The sequence below is a fragment of the Phaenicophaeus curvirostris genome, chromosome 1, assembly GCF_032191515.1.
Source record: "Phaenicophaeus curvirostris isolate KB17595 chromosome 1, BPBGC_Pcur_1.0, whole genome shotgun sequence".
In the NCBI taxonomy this organism is placed as follows: domain Eukaryota; kingdom Metazoa; phylum Chordata; class Aves; order Cuculiformes; family Cuculidae; genus Phaenicophaeus; species Phaenicophaeus curvirostris.
The window spans coordinates 176,532,537-176,555,250 of NC_091392.1; the positions used below are offsets into that span (position 1 = coordinate 176,532,537).

The 22,714-nt window shown below is 40.7% G+C and overlaps 1 protein-coding gene across 1 annotated transcript in view; it reads right to left on the minus strand.

Annotated features, from left to right (window-relative positions):
• Positions 1 to 22,714, minus strand: part of VWA8 (von Willebrand factor A domain containing 8) — a 202,253-nt gene that overhangs the window by 173,324 nt on the left and 6,215 nt on the right. The window contains exons 2-3 of the mRNA XM_069880696.1: positions 14,770 to 14,847; positions 1,296 to 1,426 (exon numbers count right to left, since the gene is read on the minus strand). Coding sequence (XP_069736797.1) covers positions 1,296 to 1,426; positions 14,770 to 14,847 — 209 coding nt within the window. The remainder of the gene's footprint in view (positions 1 to 1,295; positions 1,427 to 14,769; positions 14,848 to 22,714) is intronic.

A 22,714-nucleotide genomic window follows, 5' to 3' on the forward strand; every position in this document is an offset into this window, starting at 1 on the left:
AACATAAAGAAAAAAAAATGAAAACTACTTCCTTTTCACTTTTTCAGTGCTTACTGGTTACAAAGCCACTGATTCCTTTATGCTGCAGGTATAACTAAAGGAAAAAAAACCAGTCAGTGAAATACCGAAAAATTTTCTTCAACAATTAGCCTTGTGTATAAACACACAGTAATAGCTTTCAGCACAAGCAAATGAAAGTTTTCCAGGCTTACATATCTTTATTAAACGGACCACAGCATGTATCAGCTCATGTGCGAAGACCAGCCTTCATGTAATTGTTTGGCATGTCATTGAAACAGTAAGCTACAGACCTTCTAATAGAGCTTAGGTGCATACAAACAGCAGCATGAATAACAGGAAACATTCTACGTCCCATGACTGGATATCAGGTATTTCTTAAGTCCTCTTTTTAAGTTATACCAAACTCTTCTCATTTATTTTAAGGAATCAAGTGCTATCAAGTAGCATATCTGGTTTACTGAAATAAGATATCTTTATTCTTCTTTCTAAAGTTCAAAATCTTTCAGCTTTCTCCTATATGCTTTACCTCCAATAACTAGTCTTTGAATAAGTAGCTTTTGATTTTTAAGGGAATGGTTGATCTTTATGACAACTGTTTATACACCTCAATTTGTGCTCCTTCTCCCCAGCCAGGTTCTAGATAGAGCTCATGGTGGAGAAAGTCCTACCCACATCACCTTTTCAGTGACACAACCCCCTTTTCCTGACCATTTACAGGCACAGATAATTTAAACATGAAATCTTGCACATGGTAGTACCACAGTTCATGCAGATGAACATAGGCAAGTCCTTCTCACATTCCAAGAGAAGATCATACACACATCTACTCTTTCTAATTACTCACAATTATCGTTCCCAAATGTTACTCAGAACAGCCCTCCCCCAAACACTTTCCTTTATTTCTTTTTTTTTTACATAACCAAGCAAAACCGATTCATTGTCTGTAAAGTAGGCAGATATCTTAGTCTTCTAACATACATAATGCCTAGAACAAACTGTTTCTCCATTTGTGATAACATATGGTAACACAGTTTTCCAACCTTTTTTTTTCGCCCCTCTGGATTTTAAGCAGAAAAACATGTTTTAAAATGTCTGTACTTTCTATTCATCTATAACAAAAACTGAACTTTGGAAAACATATTTATGGAAAAACTGATTTACCTCCTGAGTAGCCTGCTGATTTTCTAGGACTGCCTTTTACGATCTGACTAGTAGAGGGATGACTAATTGACATAAATGATTACATCTTCAAGAATTTAAACCAACATACATACCAGATACTGCATGGCAATGGATCGCCGGAGAGGCCCAGGAGGACCAGTAAGAAAGACATCCTGGCCAAGAAGATCTTTCTGCATTATCCATCTTAAATGTTGGACTACAGACTGGGCCAAAGAATCTGTCACTTTGAAAGAAACACAAAGACATGAACACATTATTTAATTTTGAGAGGCATTAGATACTGGGCCATTCACATATTTTTTGTTCTTATCTTCAAAAATAAACCATAGACACAAAGATGTGCTGACCTAAAGCTGGACAGCTGAAAAGCAGGGAATTCCACACATTTTTTCACCTTAAAATGATCAATGCAAAGCTGTTATTTATTACTCAGTGTTGAGTGGACTTCTCAGCATCAGTTAATATAAATTCATTATTAATAATTTGTAAAAGAGTTATCTAGCCTATATCGCAATGCTTCTGTGAGTCACAAACTCAAAAAAAAAAAAAGCTTGCATCAGTCTAAAACTAACGTTCAGGGCTATATTTAATTCAGTATTTTCTAAAAAAACAACTGCATTCCTGTTTACATTTTGACATAATAAAACACAGAATCAAATTACCAAGGAAATGCAAACCTTACCATATCACTACGTCAATACCATTCAGCTTTCAAAATCATACCAAAAAAACAGCTCAAAGCAGATCAACTTATTTTGCTTAAAAATACCAGCTTCTTATTGTTTAAAAAAATAACCTGATTAGGATTAAACTAAAAACACTACCACATGTATGTAGATGTTGGCAGCACTGGAAAGCACCATGTAGAAAGTGCACACTGAAGGAGGAGCACCATTCCTGCTGCCATACGCCGTTCTATCCCTAGAATTCTCCTTCCCATACCTCCATAGCAAAGACTGGCTCTTTCTCAGACACAAGTAAAAAGCACAAGTGCAGGAGAAGGACAGCACAAGCAAGCCAGGAGGAAGATTTGCGTGTGCATGTATGTATATGGTTGCTTTCAGAATAACCTGCCAAGACCAGTGATGGGATTTGAAGCTGGAGCCTCAAAGGTGGTGTCTGAGATGCTGAAGTGCAGTAAGAAAGGAGCAAGAGATGATGAAATCTTCAAATTACTACTTAGCTATTTAGCTCTTTTCATTGTGATTCCTGGTTGCAATTAGAAGCCGAAATTCAAAAAAAAACAAGCCCTGGTTCTAGATCAGGTTTCCCAAGAGAGAGGAAGCAGTACTTGCAGGGTAGAGTTCAGGACAGCAAGCAATAGCGCCCTTCAGTTCTGAAGGGTTTCAGTTCACCATTGAATATTTGTACAGTAAAATTAAAATACATTTTTGTAAGATCATAGAAACATTATCACATGACTGTATGAGATTCAAGGAAGATTTTTCAAGCATAAAAGTGGCTAAAGAAAACTATCCAAAATTTTAACTGAATGTTTTGATCTGGCACTCGGAACAACCATTCAAATTCTTCCCCTTCCAGAGAAATCTACTATATCCTTAACACCAATACGCACAAGGATAACATACTCATAAGTGAGCATTAGCATTATCTGGTCAATTGTTAATTAACACTTCAGGCTTGCTCCTTTGTTTTGTTTTGTATTCTCAACAACTGTCATTAGCACGTCAAAGATTAGTTCTCATAAAAAGTACGGTAAGAACATCTCTTCTTTGCTGCAATACTGCTTTCCTAAAGCAACGCACATCACACATACTGTACACAACAGGCCAAATGCAAATAAACTCCTCACAGAGAATAACATGCTCCTTCCTATGAGATTTTCAAGAAAATTAATAAAGTTTCTATCACATATATTCCTTGGGAAATAAAGGATAGCACAGCACAGAACTAGTGCCCTGCCAAAACTTAGTTACTGTACACACATGCTAATTTGAAAAGCACAACACAAAGTGTTTCATTTAAAGTACCGTTAAAAAGGCAAGACTGAGATCATGCTGACACATTCATCATTACTCCTACCTGTTGTAGGAACATGTCAATGTGCCTCTACTGTATTTTTATAATAGTTGTTCTCAACAACAAAAGTTGCATTACGTAAATGGACAAATAATCCTGGAAATCTTGCCGAAACAGTGAGCTCTCTCACGTCAAAAGCAATGCATTAGAAGCATGGCCAAAACAGCTTTGACACAGTATGCCTCCAAACACCTCTGGTGTAATTCACATTAATATGTGTAGCTATCTTTTCTTATTTTTAGGATGACCTCAAGAAAAAACTCGAGTCAGACTTAAAAGCAGTACCTTAAATAGAAACAGGATTTAAGAACATTCGCAGCATCTGCAAGGCAAACTGCCATGTAAAAGAGAACATGAGTGTACAGCATTCAGAAACATTTAAACTGTTAGGAACGTGATCCTCCTGTAAACCTTAAGGAATATATATATGTGTGTATATATGTAAGGCACTCATAGTCTTGTCATTATGTTAATATAGTCCAAATTGTCCATGAAATATCAATATGCAAAATAAAACTTACTAAAAATTTCCTATAATTTCCTAAATTTATTAAAAAAAAAAGAGAGATGGAAGATAATTCCTTAAATTCCTTACTGATAAATTTCCTGGAAAACAGTTTCATTGCTTCACCATTCACAACATTATCCTCACACATAGATTACAGCTGGATCAATTTTAATACATATTTTCAATCACAAAGTCAGCACACTGACCATCTGCAAACTCGCTCAAAGGAAGCCTGTTACAAATAATACCAACAATTCAAAGCAAGCACTCCCTAAGGGGAACTTTCATGACAGCAGCTTCCACTTGTCAGTACCTTCTATTCTAACATATAATAGCTGTATATCACTTCGGATATTAAGCCTACTTCAGTTTCCCAGTTGCGTCCTTCTAAAATCAGAAGAATGGAAAATTTTCTTCTTTGTCCATGCAGTCCATACTGCACAAACTGTTCCCAAAGCACAGTATGTTTTTCAAAAGTAACTTCACATGCACATATACAAGTATCTTGTATACTACTTCTATATATTTAGCCTTCTTGTACCATGCTATCGACATTGCAAACCTTTTACGTTTCCTCTAACATGACTTGAAAAAGTCCCCCTCTGTTCAAGTACTGTACGCTAACTTTACTACAAGCACCATGTAATTCTTTCCTATGACATTTAGAAGACAGGGCAAATGAGCTGAAAAAAGCATCAGCGTGTATATTACAGCAAATTTTATTAATTATCCCATGAGTCAGATAGCATCTAATGCAAACTGGGTTTGCACAATCTGTTTAGTGGTACTCTGCTGATTTGCAGTAGTTGAGTGGCTGGCCCTGTATTCTTAATCTGCAGGATGGTGCGTAGGAAGGCTCTACAGCGTATTCTCAAAGACACCATCTGGCACATGCAGGAGAGCAGTCGGTGCTACAATTTGCTATTCCTGTGTATCCAGGATGTCCAGTAAAAGCAATTGCATTCTATTGCTTTGTAATATGTGATAAGTAGGACAACACCTAGCAGAATCTGCGCATTTTGTAAAGTGAGCAGCTGAAGCAGAACAGAGAAATCCTCAAATAAGAAAAGAAGAAAATGGTTGTAAATAGATTTTGAAGCAAATGCAGCAGCTGCTTGTTTGATCCACAAATCAGCTTTTGATAAAACCAAGACTGAAATGACTATGCTAGCCTCGGAGATTTTCCAGCTCACTCATACTCGAATTCTTGGCATGTGCTACACTCACTGAAGCCATAAGATTCACTGGAGATAGCAGACAGTATCTGCTGGCAAGTCCTTGTGTCCCACCTACAAAAGAAATTCCATAAATGAAGGAGACATCTACCTCTCCCTACTGTTCAGAGACAGTTAAATAACCTGACTCCAAAGAATATCTATTCCAGATGTAGTAAAAAATACATTTGAGCTCATGTCCCTGTGTGACTCAGGTTCGGTCAATCACATAACCAACAGGCATTTAGGAGACACCAATACATATGATTTTCAACGGAACAAAACCAAACCTTGGCATTCCCTGAACCTTTGCTACAGTGTGTGTTCAGAGTCTGAGAATAGTTCTTCTTATCAGGGGAGGCAAAATTTAATTGGGGAAAAAGATCTTCTCTCATTTGACTACGGAGGCGGTCCTTTACAATCACAGAATAGTTAGGATTGGAAGGGACCTTAAAGATCATCTAGTTCCAACTCCCCTGCCATAGGCAGGGACACCTCCCAGTAGATCAGGTTACCCAAGGCTCCATCCAACCTGGCCTTAAACACCCCAAGGGATGGGGCAGCCACTGCTACTTTTGATGCAGCCCACGCTACTTCTGATGCAGCCCAGGATATGGTTGGCCTTCTGGGCTGCGAGCGCACATTGCCAGTTCATGTCGAGCTTCTCATCGACCAGCACCCTCAAGTCCTTCTCTGCAGGGCTGCTCTCACTCGCGTCATCCCCCATCATCTACTGAAAACGGGGATTGTCTCAACCCAGGTGTAGGACCTTGCATTTTGCCTTGTTGAACCTCATGAGGTTCTCACAGGCCCAATTCTCCAGCCTGTCCAGGTCCCTCTGGATGACATCCTGTCCTTCCAGTGTGGAAACTCCACCACTCAGCTTGGTGTCACCTGCAAACTTGCTGAGGGTGCACTCCACCTTGCTGTCAGTATCACTGATGAAGATATTAAACAGCACCGGTCCCAGTACAGACCCCTGAGGGACACCACTTGTCACTGATCTTCATCTGGACTTCGAGCCATTGAACACTGCCCTCTGTATACGACCATCCAACCAGTTTCTTATCCACTGTACTGTCCACCCATCAAATCCATATCTCTCCAATTTAGAGAGAATGATGTTGTGGGGGACCATGTCAAAGGCTTTACAGAAGTCTAGATAGATCACATCTGTCAGTTCACCCGTGTCCACTGCTGCAGTGACCCCATCATCGAAAGCCACTAAGTTGGTCAGGCACAAAATGCCCCTGGTGAAGCCTTGCTGGCTGCCATTAATCACTTCCATGGCCTCCATGTGCTTTAGCATGTCTTCTAGGAGGATCTGTTCCATGATCTTCCCAGACACAGAGGTGAGGCTGACAGGACTGGAGTTCCCAGGGTCGTCTTTTCTGCCTTTTTTTAAAATGGGCAAAATTTTACCCCTCTTCCTGTCACTTGGGTCTCCTCCTGACTGCCATGACTTTTCAAATATCATGGAGAGTGGCTTGGCAACCACATCTGCCAACTCCCTCAGGACTCTGGGATACATCTCATCAGGTCCCATAGACTCACAAATGTTCAGGTTCCTCAGGTGGTCACGAACCTGTCCCTCCTCTACAGTGGGAGAGCGCTTATCCCTCGGATCACCATCTTGCTGTCCCATGAACCAGGAGGGGTGAGGAGAGCAGTTATTGCTGAAGACTGAGGCAAAAAAGTTAAGTACATCAGCCCTCTCCTCATCTGTTGATACGAGGTCACCATTTCCAACCATCAGTGGGGGTACGTTCTCTTTGACCTTCCTCTTTTGATTGACATACCTGTAGAAGTCCTTCTTGTTAGTCTTTACTTCCCTTGCCAAATTTAGCTCCAGCTGCGCCTTGGCCTTCCTGACTTCCTCCCTACACAACTGGGCAGCGTCCCTATATACGTCCCAGATTACCCATCCCTGCTTGCACTGCCTGTGCAGTTCCCTCTTCTTCTTAAATTTAACCAGCAGGTCTCAAGTCAGCGACATCAACCTCTTCCCCTTCCTGCCTGACTTTCTACATACGGGAACTGAGCGCTCTTGCACTTTATGGAAAGCATCCTTGAATATTTTCCAGCTCTTTTCCTCTCCCATGTCTCAGAGGACCACGTCCCATGAGGTCCTATTGAGTAATTCCTTGAAGAGATGGGAGTTTGCTTTCCTGAAATTTAGTGTCCTGACTATACTCCTCACCTGTCCCATATCCCTCTGGACCCTGATCTCCACCAGCGCATGATCACTACAGCCCAGACTGCCTCTGATCCTAATGTCACTGATGAATTCGCTTGTATTAGTGACCATAAGGTCCAGTATTGCACCTCCTCGGGTGGGGGTCTCTATCAGCTGGACTAAGATGTTACCCTCAATGCACCCCAGGAGCCTCGGGTCCACGGCAGTCTGCAGTGTATTCAGCACAGAGAGAGGCCTTTGACTAAAATCACAAACACATTGCAAAAAGGGAAAATGTTCAAAAAACCTGATCTCACTGAAACTTGTTTCACAGCTTGTTCAGGCTGGGGGACAATGAAGGAAGAGAGTGAGTTGTCCAGGACACAGTGAAGGAGGCAGAACAGCCAAGGTGAAGAGAGAGGCACTCGATGTGCCCTGTTCTCAGCTGCTTTCATTTAGCCTTTCACAAGTAAAACATTACTGCTTTGCCAATTTTATGCTGATGCACAAAGCCCAAGGAGTTTACAAAGTCACATAACGTGGTTACATCACAGACAGTTTTCACTGGAATACTATTTTTCCTCATAAATTTTTCACGGAAACAGTCTTCATTGCAAAAATTTTTGCTCTTACGTCAACAAGTTGTGAGCCTTTGCAGGGGCTTAGAAGGGGGTAAGTTACTTCGTGGTGATACTGTAAACTCATTTATCATTCTTCTGAGTCAATTGCTTCACAGGGAAGTATAAGAGCTACATAAGTAAATCCTGTTTCTCCATGTGAGTACAAATTAAAGGAGAATATAAAGGAATCATGTAAAGCTAAACAGCTTTCTGGAAGGAACACTGAATGGGATTCAGAAGACTAAGTTTCTCTTAGTGACATATAAAGATGGAATAAATGAAACTATTCATAGCTGGATGTACAACTCACAGGGAAATACATAGTCAGAGCAGTTATCTGAAGCTCAGATTCCAAACGGAAGGACATACTGTGTTTACTTCCAAGCACAACAGCTCAGTCCAGCACAGAAAAGTTTGAGAGAGTCTAGAAATGAGCAAGAGTTATCAAAAGTCTGGAAAATATTGAGAAGTTAAAGAACTCGGTCTAGAGAAGAAATGGCTGGAAATCATAATAATTGTTTCCCAATATGCAAGACAGAGTTACAGTGAAAAAAAAAAGAAATCTGTACATCATGGTTATGTTAGATAGAACAAACCCCAGGGTCCAAAATTATCTGAATGAGGCATCAAAAAAAGTTTTTTTTTCACAAAAGAATTGTTAATTACTACATCAAAGTGTTCAGAGAAGTTCTACAATCTGCATCACTGGCAAATTTAAGAACAAGGAAGACAAACATCTCTCAGGAATGGTTCAAGTTCATTTGACCCTGCTTTGAGGCACATGGAACACTGCAGACCACTTCCTGAGCTCCACCCACACCTTTGCCGAAGGTTTCCATACTCCCTGTGTCTCACTATTGGCATAGACAAAACAAGGATAATTGTGCAAAACATTCAGAGCTCTACTAGAAAAAAACTCCACTATTTCAGAGTCCAGATTAGGTGGTAACAGCCAAATAGCAGATCAGTTGCAAGGCTACATGAAAACTCCAACTCCTGAAATAATCACCACCTCTGACATCAGGCATCCTTCCTTATGTTAAGAAAGAAGAAATGTAACAACAAAAATCTTTTTTAGTGCAAAGTTACAGTCATCCTGCAATACAGCTTGTCTCTGTAATGTGTTGCAATCTGACATTCAGATTTAAAGTAAATACAGAAACAAGAAAGAAGACATGTTCCAGTGCAAATCCGAACCTACTTTGAGCAATAATGAGCACACACTTGCCCCTCCTTCAGTACATGGTGCGTACCATTCTGGGAGGTCACTAAGGTGTCTTACTGTAAAGACAATACTGATCTTTCATGTGAAGAATAAATAACAGGAACTGCTGGCACCACTGAGCCGACCACAGAGACATAACCCCAGTTTCACAGAATCATAGAATAACCAGGTTGGAAGAGACTCACTGGATCATTGAGTCCAACCATTCCTAGCAAACACTAAACCATGCCCCTCAGCACCTCATCCACCCATGCCTTAAACACCTCCAGGGAAGGGGAATCAACCACCTCCCTGGGCAGCCTCTGCCAGTGCCCAATGACCCTTTCTGTGAAAAATTTTTTCCTAATGTCCAGCCTAAATCTCCCTTGGCGGAGCTTGAGGCCATTCCCTCTTGTCCTGTCCCCTGTCACTTGGGAGAAGAGGCCAGCACCCTCCTCTCTACAACCTCCTTTCAGGTAGTTGTAGAGAGCAATGAGGTCTCCCCTCAGCCTCCTCTTCTCCAGGCTAAACAACCCCAGCTCTCTCAGCCACTCCTCGTAAGGCCTGCTCTCCAGCCCCCTCACCAGCTTTGTTGCTCTTCTCTGGACTCGCTCCAGAGCCTCAACATCCTTCTTGTGGTGAGGGGCCCAGAACTGAACACAGGATTCGAGGAGCGGTCTCACCAGTGCCGAGTACAGAGGAAGAATAACCTCCCTGGACCTGCTGGTCACGCCGTTTCTGATACAAGCCAAGATGCCATTGGCCTTCTTGGCCACCTGGGCACACTGCTGGCTCATGTTCAGTCGCTGTCAACCAACAGTCTTTCTTATAGAAAGACTTTTTGTTATCTTTCACAGACTTTGCCAATCTGATTTCTAGTTGAGCCTTAGCCCTTCTGATTTTTTCTCTACACAATCTCACTTCCCTCCTGTAGTCCATCCAAGAGGCCTGTCCCCTCTTCCAGAGCCAATAAACATTCCTGTTCTTCTTGATATCACTCAAGATCTCTCTGTTCAACCAAGCTGGTTTTCTCCCCTGCCGGCTTTTTTTCCGGAACATGGGGATGGCTTTCTCCTGAGCTGCTAGGATTTCCTTTTTGAAGAGCCCCCAGCCCTCCTGGGCTCCCTTGCCCTTAAGTACTGTCTCCCATGAGACTTTGTCAACCAGCCTTCTGAAGAGTTCAAAGTCTGCCCTCTGGAAATTTAATGCTACCATCCTGCTAACCACCCTCTTCACTTCACCTAGAACAGAAAACCCTATCATCTCATGATCGCTTTGTCCTAGGCGTCCACCTACTGCCACATCCCCCACAAGGCCTTCTCTGTTCACAAACAGCAGGTCCAGGAGGGCACCTTCCCTTGTTCGTCCATTCACCAGCTGTGCAAGGAAGTTGTCTTCCATGAACTCCAGGAGCCTCCTAGACTGCTTTCTTTCTGCTCTATTGTACTTCCAGCAGGTTATCAGGAAGATTGAAGTCTCCCACAAGAACGAGAGGCATTGATCTAGAGATTAACCCCAGCTGTTTATGGAAGAGCTCAACATTAAAACAATTCCCTTTCAAGCACAGAAATCCATTTAGTGCTACTTTCTTGTATTTCACTACTATGTGTACATAAACTTTTTGTTTAAATTCTGTGGGAAACCTCGGCTGGTCCGAGGAGTTAGAGTGTGTGAACTTAAACAGTGGCCTTGAACAGATGCCCATGTATCCTTGGAGAAGCTGGAAGGCACGAAGAAGAGCCAAGTAAACAAGATTAGGAAACTGCCAGGCCGCAGGTGGAATCACCCAATTATGAAGTTACAACTGAGAAGGAGTCGTCCAATTATGAACTGTCGGTCTTTAGCTAAACCAATCGTGCATGGACGCGCAGCTCGGGAAGGGGTATAAAAAGTCTTCTAAAATCAATAAAGATGGTCTTTTGGCCCACAACTTCTACGTGTCATGGATTGCCCCGACTGCGACATCATTCCTCATGGTAATCAGTCTTCCATACACCCCAGCTGACAAAACTAATAGGATTTGTCACTTAACCCCTTGTATACATGTACATCAATTTTGATCAACATATTGAGGAGGGTGCTCAGACTCAGAGGACACCGGGCACAAACCCACACACTGTTTGAAACTAATCTTCCACAGTTCGATGCAGTTGTATGTAACATGACTACAGTCGAACTCTCAAATACACTTGTGCCTTCAGAGAGCAGAAGAGCAAATAAGGTGTTTCAAGAGAACATTCCTTTTCCTGCGTTAACAAGGATTTGCGATCATTAAACAAAGCGTCCTGAAAGAGATATGTTAGGAATTGTTTTGTCAAGATTAATAAACATATAATCTACCAGGTACATTGTCATTTTCATAAAACTTCCAGAAACCACCAACAAAAGCAGTGTACTAACATGAACTCCATGTGATATAAATAAATAAATAAATAAATAAATAAATAAATGTGCGTTCTTGCAATTCAGTTTTAGATCTAAGCTATCATGGAAAGCTGTACAAAGTTTCTCCAAGGTATAATTATAGAAATAATTGTGCCTTTCAGGTACAGTGAGATTTTAAAAATATAGGGTTTATTTTTACTGATAAAAGAACAGGCAGTGCAAAAATAAGTGCCCTCTTTCTACAATGTCAGACAGTTATGACAGAAATCCCATTAACAAAATTCCCTTGTGTCTGACTCATTTTCACTTGTCACTTATAAAAGAAAAAAAGGAACAATTCAGATTATATGTACCTTTAATTATCATCTTCTAATAAAAAGCCATTTGCCAACAACAGTAAAACAAATTAATATCGTACATTAACACAAAAAATTGAGTACTTCACATAGAACTTGCCAGGTACCTAGAATAAAACCTGAAAAGCAAAGACGTGAAAACATGAAGTAATCAGCTACACTGATACTATCCATTTCTGCAAAATGCAACAAGGTTCAATGAAGGAATCAAAGAAATGAGTTGAATTTGGTAGCATAAAGAATGAAATATTCCAGTATCAATTATGTAACAAAATGATAACTGTGAAGTTTTGTAAGTACGTGATACATTTATATTCCTTACAGGTGTTACAATATTTTTCAGTTTTTAAGGTTACTTTTAAGCTTAGAGTAATAATGTTGAGTTTAGAAAAAGCTATTACTTCCCTGAAATTTGCTGCAAGTTATAGATTTGCACTTTTAACATCACTGCATTTTAACATGGCTTTTATCTGGCAGAAAAACACAAGCAGAAACATTCTATTCTACACAAATCATTGGCTAGAAAACAATTTCACATGCAGTACTAGTAAATTAACTGAAACTTTAGAGTTTTAAGCAAAATTTTGTACTTTAAGTACTCCTACTATAAGTACATGAATACTGAAGAACAACAGTATCACAAGCATGACATTGGCTCCTTTCGGTCATGAGTATTAAAAAAAAAGAGAAAACCAATAAGTAATATACCTCGTATGTGCTCATAAACATTTCTTTTAGTTGTAGTATCAGATTTTAGCTGATCCCATCATTGTATACATCCCATTTTTAATATTTTTTCTATCAGATTAGTTTTCAAGTACTTTTTCTTTCTTAAAATTTTTAAGTAGAAAATTTTTTTTGCTTTGATTCTACCAAATGTTTTCATAATTCTCTTATCTTCCCAATCCAAAGAACCAAAAGACGTACTGTTATAGCAACACAGAGATGACATTTACCTTGCTAAAAAGTGCAGATTGACCCAAAACATGTAACAGCATGGTTTGGAGGAGTGAAAGTCAGGGAGGCCTAGTTGCTAAAATTAACACATCTGGCACAGTACAGAAAACCAGAAAGCAAAACAATTTACAAAAAAATGTAAACAAGTGAAACAGATCACATTAGTCATGATGAAGATGAGAGAACAGGCATACAGAATAAATAATGAGAATCAGAAACTGATTGTTTAAGAAGCAGCATTTCTCAATTGTTCAGTCGCATTCCCAGGGAGATTACAAGATAGGGGAAGTGCCATTACAGCCTAGAACAGAAATTCTTTCTTCACAGGCTACCCTGTAACAACAGGGTCTGAGACGTGTCATATGGTATCTTTGGTTCTGTAAATCACCTGGAAGGAAAGCATCACAGTGTGATGCCTACTGGCATGTGGGAATTCAGCAGTCCATGATCCAGATGCAAACCAGAAATTTGGCCAAGTAGACTACTGGCAGACTTCACAACTGTCAAAGAATGAAAGCAAGCAAAGTCTCCCTTTGCATTCCTGCTACAGCTCTCAAAGGACAAATATTTCAGAAGAAAGATTGCATTTCAGAAGAGAGTTAAGAAACAGTAATCTAAACACATCAGTAGTAACACAGATGTACTATCCCACAGTTACCACAAAATAAGGAATCACGGAACAGTTGAGGTTGGAAGGGACCTCTCGAGGTCATCTTGTCCAAACCCCCTGCTCAAGTAGGGCCACCTAAAGCCTGTCAGATGAAGTGAATTACTATAGCCTAAGAACACAACAATATGAACCTTTATAGAGCAGCCCCTGTCCTTTCTGACCCTATATGTGTACACTTGCCCATAGTATCCTTCATCCAGCAGTTACCCATCCTACCAGCTATGCACTGGCAATCTACTATCAATGTTATCAGTGCCATTGCTCTAAAACAGAACAAAACCAAACAACGCCCCCACCCGCCATCCCCTAAAAATGTCACTGTCCCAGCAGTTTTCTTGATGTCCTTTTCAAATTATCATGGAATTAATTTAGATATGTTAGAAAGCAAATTGGCTTGAAGTGAGTGACTATCCTCAGATTCCAACTGTAGGACCTTGCAAGCCCAGTGATGAGAGCCACTGGGAGTTCTCAACGCTCGGCCAAGTCTAAGCACAGTAAAAGACTTAAACATCCCCTTAGAACACCGTGTGTGATTTGGTTTGGTCTGAGAATTTATCTAGGTGGAAAAACCAGTTTTTCATGGGTTGGAGCTTATTTATTTAAATGCCAGACATCCAGCAGCCTGCATGTGAAAGTACTGAACAAATGGCAAGTGGACATTTTGGATCCTTAGGAAACAGTTGGCCTGCACTGTGCTAGGAAACTTCACAATGAAAGTATGATTCACTCTCTGATCCACCATGCAAAAAGGAAAGCTCAAGAAGCCCTGTATTCTCAAGAAACAAACAGGAAATGCGGATGGCTGCAAATCCACAGCTTTTTTAATAAGGTATCAAAACATATTGTGAATTTATTGTAAGTATATGTATGAGCATTGTTAATGTGTATAATTGGCTGTGACTTCTGTAAGTATATGATAACATTTTTTATCACTATGCAATTGACTTCCTATTAACTTGATGAATTGCAAAGACCTTTGTGTTTGCTGACATGACAATCTGGAAATACTAAACATCAGAGCAGAAAAATACCATACATCTGCCATACAGAAGAAAATTCCAAGGACAAATAACCAATCGTAACCAAATGATAATTTTAAACTGCCACAGTTTTAAGACCAAGAAATTTGAGATTACAGTATTATTTTTAGAATGAGATGGACGAGAACCCTTTTGAACAAAGTATTTAAACACACACAAACAGTCCTTTTATTGCCCCACTGACCAATGGGACACGTTGCATTCAAAGTTAAGAGATTCCTATATAGCCACCTGAATCAGAGATACAGTAAAGAATTCAGCAAAGAATTCAGCCTTCCCTACGTCGTTGCAAGATTTTTCAAAACATCTCTTCAATAATTTTAGCAAAGTCATTTAGGTGACTTTAGTGAGGAAATAAAGCCTTGAAACTCATTCAAAAGGAAAGCAGATTCTTACCATAGTTCTGTGGAACAAGTTCTGGGTTCTTAGGTGTTTTGAGTTTAAAAGACACATCTCCAATACTGACAATACCATCTTAAAAAAAAAAAAAAAAGAGAGAGAAAAGAAGTCTGTTAGTTCCCAGATACTTTTAAAGTGTTTAATGTCCTTATATAAATGTTTAAAGCATAGGTCTGCTATAGTAAGGCTGGTTGTGTGTTCAGAAAGCCATCTCTAATGCGTTAGAAAACCGCTAGTTTACTAATTAGGCTCCGCTACTTTTCAACAGATCAAGTATCAAGACAATCAACACTTAATATTCCTTGTCTTTTTTCTTTTGTTGCTGTTGTTATATCCATAATTTATTTTGTTAGGAGCAATGAATTTCAAGCTTACTACAAAACCCCACTCCAGCTACTGCCGTTGATTTATTGAAATTAAATCCTTAGACTGTTTATCTGCAGATCTAGTGGTGAGAAACACTTGCTGGGGTGATGATCTTCCTGAGTTTTAACAGCCTGAAAGGTTGAAGGTACAAAATCATACATTCATGTCAGCAGGTCCCTCCTGCACTCTCTGACTGGTATGGCTGCAGAACCTGGCACCTTTTCAAGGGTCAAGAGGTCTCAAGCACTTCTTGTTCTGGATTTCACCAAAACTAAAGCACCTGGCTGCTTTATTTCTTGCCTCTTACTAGGACTTGCCTGTCTTAACTGTCTTTCTCCACGCACAGACTTGAATTAAATTGCAGGGTATGCCCTGTGTACCTTCTCATGAAAACCAGAAGAGAAATCTGGTTTGCAGCCAGGAAATGGGTGAGCACCAAGGCAGTGGTGGTCAAAGAAAAACAGCACAACACCCAGAACCCTTGAAGTCAAGAAAATAAGCTTATTTTTTTTTCAAGAGACCATCTGGGCCATGCAAATTAGTTCAAGACTATTAACAACATGAAGGTAGGATGATTCCAGTAAAATAATGTTTTTTCCATTACTGTCGTTGAAGGTCTAGAGCATCTCCCATACGAGGACAGGCTGAGGGAGTTGTGGTTGTTCAGCCTGGAGAAGAGACGGCTCTGAGGAGACTTTATAGCGACCTTCCAGAACCTGAAGGGGCTACAAGAAGCTCGGGAGGGACTGTTTACAAAGGCTTGTAGTGATAGGATGAAGGGAAATGGGTATAAACTGGAAAGTGGCAGATTTAGACTAAACATAAAGAGGAATTTCTTCACAATAAGGGTGGTGAGGCACTGGAACAGGTTTCCCAGGGAAGCTGTGGCTGCCCCATCCCTGGAGGTGTTCAAGGCCAGGTTGGATGGGGCCTTGGGCAGCCTGATCTCATGAGAGGTGTCCCTGCCATGGGCAGGGGGGTTGGAACTGGATGAACTTTAAGGTTCCTTCCAACTCAAACCACTTCATGATTCTACGATACCATCAGCTTGATTGCCCAACAGGCATTGTAGTGCACATGCTAGGATGGAGAGGATTACTGGAGTAATACTCCTGCGCAGGGATGCAATTTTGCCACAGTACTGTGATTACAGTAACTCTCCATGAACTGAGGACAAGTTTTGGAACTGTTTTATGCTTGTGCTTTTCTGAGAAATGAAATGGAGAAAAGACATAGCCCACAAACAAGATCCAGCTCTAAAAATCCTGTTGTTGATTTTAACTTTGACTCACTGCATTCAACAGGACACAGCCTACAGTCATCTATCTCCAGCACTGCCTAAGGTTTCAAAGAGTTTGAAGATCAATGCTAGAACCAGAGTGAGAGATGAAGAGGAAGCATGTCCAAATTGACAGAGGCAACTAAACTCCTCCTGTACACCAAGGAGCAATCCTTTCAGCCAGCAATTACTCTAGTTTTGCATTCAATTGCAGTTCTCTTCCAGTGTACCCAGATGTTACTGCAGATCTCACAAGGCCAAAAATCCCCAGGTGACATGACTCAAACAATCCATGGCAAAGGTTACACATTTAGGACTAGATTTATAGCAGCCAGAGGAGAATCACCTACAGCAACAGATAGGAAGCAGCGAAGATATGCTAATAGCCAATTTCCTCCCACATTTAAGGGCTTAACAATAACACCAAGACCGGGGTTCAGAGCCTGACATACACGCCTGTGGGTTATGAAGACTTCATGCTCATGAGGTCCAGATAATCAGCCCTACATTTTTTCCTTAAAATGTTTGCAAAAGGCCATAAGATGGTGGCTGATCCCACATCTTAAGTGACAATACAGTGCTTCAATGGCTTGCCAGGAAGTGGGAGACTTAGTAATAGCAGTACTGATAAGTAAAAGGTGGCCAAAGGCTCATCGTTTTTACTACAGATAAGCAGCACCAAGCAGTTCCCACCCTCCCTGCTAGAGCATCCTACTCTGGCAGATCTATGTAGGAGCCAGGAAGAGGAATGGTACCAAACAGAGCCCACTCCCAGGGCTTTGCCCACTCCTCTAAGTTTTAAAGCGATGACTGCATAAGCGATCTTACTGCATAAGCATAAGTTTTAAAGCGATCTTACTGCATAAGCATAAGTTTTAAAGCGATCTTACTGCATAAGCATAAGTTTTAAAGCGATCTTACTGCATAAGCATAAGTTTTAAAGCGATCTTACTGCATAAGCATCATCTCCTGTCTCCCTTCTGCTGCACCTCCAACTTCTCTTTCCCACTGGGAACAGCTAAAGGATGGACCAAAATGCCTCCAAGTTGAGGAAAACATCCTAGGAGTCTGCTGCTTCTTGCAAAAGTTGACACATCTCATTAGTTCAGCTAGGAAGAATTTTAACATTCTAAAAAGAGCAGGCTGCCTGATATATCCTTAGGAAATTAGTGCCAGTTTATTTTCTCACCATTACCCAGCCAACATGCAATGAGACAAGAGTAAATGTCTAATTAGCTCCTAGCTTAAATCACCTCAACTCAAGTTGTAAATACTCTTTCATACATACAGTCATCCAATAGACTACAGGGACCAGATGCTGAAACAAGGTGCCAGACTTTTTCAATATGTTGGAATGATTATATCATCTACAGGAAAGAATTCTAATTACCTATTTTATTGGCACAGTATTGAAAAGCCTTAGTTGATTTCCTGTAGTCCCTAAAAAAAAAAACAAACCCAAACACACAACTGAGTTTGGACTAGGCGGAAAATGCATCCCTTCTGGTGGTAATTATGTCAGTCTGTAACATGCTAACCCTCGATCAACAAATCTAATCACATCCAAAAATCCCACAACTATTCCAGTCATCAACACTCCCTGCAAATTTTCACGAAGTACAGGCTGGGAGAGAACTATATGCAAGATGAGGAGAGAGCTGAAGACACAAAATCCCTAATGTACAGTCAGGGCATTCAGCTTTTAACAGGTTTGTTGCTGCCAGGAGACATGTTGCCTCTAACTTGCATCTGTCCACAAAGCAAAAATATTAACCATATTTAATAGAACTTTAAGCAACAATAAGCCAAGACAGCAGAGTCTATTTTCCCAGCTAGTTGAGCACAGTGGGGGATTAGCCCACTAATTTTATCACACACTTCCACCTGGGCTATGTTTTCTTGTCCCATTTGTTTCTTCTGTACTTATTTGAAATCTCATGTTTAGTTACTCGGTTTCCAAACTCTTTGAGCAGAGATGCCATCCCAGACAGTCTTTCCAGTGTTTCACCAGCTGGCAAGGAACTGACAACAGCCTGCTTGGTAAAATGGTGGTGTTAAATCAGCGAGACTCATAATTTGAGAACATATTTCTCAAACTATTTGTCTCCATTGCAAATTACAAAATATCCCATTAATACTCCAACCCGGCTCACAGGCTGTTACCACACTGTGGTGGACAAAAGCTATATATATGAGGTTTTGCAATTAAGACTTTGTTGCCTGTATCAGGCTTGCTTAGGCAAGCAGTGAAGGCGTGCCCATAGTTTCTTACCTCCCACACAGAAAGCAGTAATATTTGGTATCACGGTCTTTGGGGAAAACAGGTACAAGCAGTGTCTAATGTACACAAAAAGCTATGACTGCTGAAACAAAACAAATGCCAAGTAAGCCAGAACCCAAAAGGTACGGGCAACGTCTCATTCATGGGGCAATCACAGAGACAGAACTGGAAGTTTATGATCCCACGTAATATGGGCTAGAAACTGGGGGCACATAAAGATCTTGTCCCACTACCAGAATCCGGAGCAGACTCTCTGAGATAAGGAATAAGAAAACAGTGCCTCAGTACATGCAATGAACTCCTCCTACTGCATCTGGAACAGACAGGTGTGAATTGCACCCCTGCAAAATGGCAATTTGCACACACATAGAGCTAGTCAGTAACTGCAACACACAACGTAATGCACTCTACTTTAGAGCCAGTTTTTACAGATAACAATATCAATACCTACATCTGCTTTTTACTGCAATTGACAAGGGCTCCTCAGGTGAGCAGGCTTCTTACTTCGTGCACTCAGTCCACTGAAGACTAATGAACAGAAACCCACCACCTTCAGCTACAAACCTCTGAGCTGCAGAGGCAGCAGCCGGAGACAAGGAGAGCACTTCGGCTTTCCCTCAGCATCTCCTACTCACCATTCTCTGAGACAGAATAGTAGAACTCATAAACTCACCATTCTCTGAGACAGAATAGTAGAATTCATCAACTCACCTTTGTTCTGACCCATTGTGTAGGTTTATGTTACCATCTCAGTAAGGCAGCTTCCTGAAGATGCAGCTTTATTTTACACTTGGCACATTCAACCAGTCTTCTATTTAAAAGCTAGTATTACACCAACTGTCCTTCTTCTCTTTCCCCCTCCCAAAAAGACACTATTGCCTAATTGTAATATTTTTTTCCTATATGTTGAGAAGAAAAAACACTGCTGTTTAAATTATTTACAGCAATGCTGATCACATCTGGGGACAAACAGATTATATCTCAATCACAATTGAAGAATTTAAGAAGCAGACAAGAGTTTTATTTCTTCTACTTGCCATATTTCTGGTGAAATAACATATTCAGAAAAAAAAGAAGGAAATTACTAAATTCAAAATGGCCATATTTAAATAAAGAAATCCAACAGCGAAAGAAAACACCCTGCACAGATCTACACGTGTTTAGTTTTTTGAGTGCACAACATAAACAGTTCCACTCCCATCTGTAAATCTTTACATTCGCAGGGTTTTTATAAGACACTACACTGAAGCTCCAGGAACACTGAGTTTTTAGGTGGCTGAAATTATTGCCTTTTGGCCTCTTTAGTCCTGAATTTATGTGAGATTAACACACTCCAACAGTCATCTTGGTATATTATACACTCAGCTGTACAAAGACTATCCATCTGGTCTCAAAAGCCAGAAACAGCAAAAGCATATTAAAACTGTGAAAGTGCTAAGCTCTGGTAACACTAATCTCTGTGTGATAAGATCACACCTGTTACGGGAAACTTAAAAGTCTTTATTATATTCAAATGTATATTTCCAGGTCTTAATTTCATTCTAATGTGAAGGAAAGGAGAGGAGGAAAAAAAAATAAACGAAGACAAACAAACAAATAAAAAAACCTTGAAGATGCTCTTAGCTGATATTTATCCAGCACATTTCCATAAGGGCACAGAGAAGTGTCAGCGCCCATCTCTGAGGAGCCAACTTATTTTCAAGATACAGAAATGACATGTTCCAGCATTTGTGTTTTTTCTTTTTCTTCAACTTTTCCAAATACATTATTCAGAAGAAAAAAAAGAAAAAAAAAAAGTAGTCCTATCTACACAACTGATTTATTTCTCTCATTTCACACCAGGTCTTACTGGCCATCTTCACGGCTGCAAACATTACGCACCGTCACCGGGTAACACTAACCTATCCTGCATCTCGCATTGGTGCTGGCAGCCTCCCAAGCACATTAGTATGAAGAACAGAAACGCATTTGCCACACTTGCCAGGCTTGCTCCCTGCCCACTGCTGCCTCCGCATACAGACGAGGTGGAGGCTCAGCTGCTGCCCACTACACTGCAGCCCAACAACAGCTGCTGACTGAGGGTTGGATGTTTACACAACAAAACCCAGCTCCAATCTAAGCAACAAAATCCATTTCACTTGAGTCGCCCTTTTTTTATGAGCAAAAGGAGGTCTTTCCTTCTAAGAAACCAAAACAACTACTTCAAATATAAAATGTGAATTGATTTCTACTCAACATTATTGTTATATCATCTTTTATAACATTATTGAATCTTCTTTTATTAATTTTCAGTTTTGAAGCTAATGCTTGATATTTCAACTATCATCTACTTTAAGCCAATGATTCTTCTTACTGATGAAAGTCCAAAGAGTCATTAAAACAAAATCTTGTATTTACTCCAGGAAGTGCACCTTTCCCTCTATTTTTCTGCATTAGTAGAGGATCAACAACATGAACTTGGACTCTTATCTGACATCCAACCATGCAGGAAGTTTACAATTAGTAGAGAGCTATTTTTAGTTTAGGCCAATAGCATACCCTAAAGGTAGGGAGTCTGATGATGCTCAACTACAAGGGTGCTATGAAGTGAGAAGTCAGTTTTAAATATGTTTAATGCCATGATGATCTCAGTAGACTTGATATATAAACTTCAGAGCATGTATTACCATGTGAAAGAAGTGCTAAGCTGCTCATTTCATCAATTACTTTAGAAATATTGGTTGGAGTGGACTCTGGAGGTTATCTTCTCCAACTTCCTACTCAATGTTACCTTATCACCAAGGTGAGATGTGATGAGCCATGGCTTTGGCTGATGGAGTCTCAGAAACCTTCAAGGATGGATGTTCCACAGCTTTTGTAGCCAACCTCTTCCTCTGCTGCACTACTCTACTAGTGAAAACACTTGTCCTGTTAGACAGTCTGAGCCTCCCATACCCCAGTCTGTGACGAATGCCTCCTCATCTGCCACTGTTAAGTAGTGTTCATAATTTTTTTAACTATATTTGTAAGTTGCCAATAGATTTCTCCTCCCTTACGCCTCTCCTTGCAAGCACGACAAGTCCAGATCCCTCAGCTTCTCCCTACAATTAGGTGCTCAAGGCTCCTAACAATTTTGGTAGCCCTTGAGCGGACTCCCATCAATTTCTAAATATCTCCCTAGAACTACGGAACCCAAAACTGGACACAGCATTCCAGGCTGAGCTCCACCAGTGCTTTCTAGAGATTAATTCTCCCTTTAACATGGCCCACGCTCCTCCTAATGTAGCCCATTCTGTGCTTCACCTCATTTGCTATGAGGTGTCAGCTCATATTCAACCAGACATCCAGTGCAACACTGCAGCCTTTTTAGCAAAGCCGCTACTCAGTCAATCCCTCCATAGCCTGTAGTGACACGCAGCAACACTTCAGCCCAGTAGCATACTTTTTCTTCTTAAGCTTTTTGTGGTTTCTTTTGGCCCAGTTTATCAAGGTCCTTCCGGACTAAAGATATGTAGTTTATGAGATAGTAAAGATTTTGTCCCTACACACCAAATAGCACTTTTACACCCTTTTTCTGTTGCATGCCCTTAGTTCCAGTTTTCTATGCTCCCTTCACTGGAAAGTTCCATGCTTGGCCATGCAGACCTCCTGCTGAAATACCAGATCATCCTGCACTGTGGGATGGTTCATTCCTGAGGTGGTGTTAAATTTTTTTTAAAAAATCTTTAAGCTCTCCTGGGTACCCTTCTTCTTCATGGTTGATATCCAAGGGACTTGACTCATCACTCTCCTGAGTAAGCGAAAGCCTGCAGTCCTGAAGTCCAGGATCCTAATTCTGCTGCTCACTTTCCCAGTCTTGCTCCAGATCCACACCTCAGTTGTGCTGTGGTCATTGCAATCCAGCCTGCATTGAGGCTGCTGACTAAACCAACCACAGTTCTTCCCTACTCGTGAGCGGCAGATGATGTGAAGAGCTGACCCAGTCCAAGCTCTCTGTCATCTGCATTACAGAATTTTTACCAAAGCAGTCTAGAAGC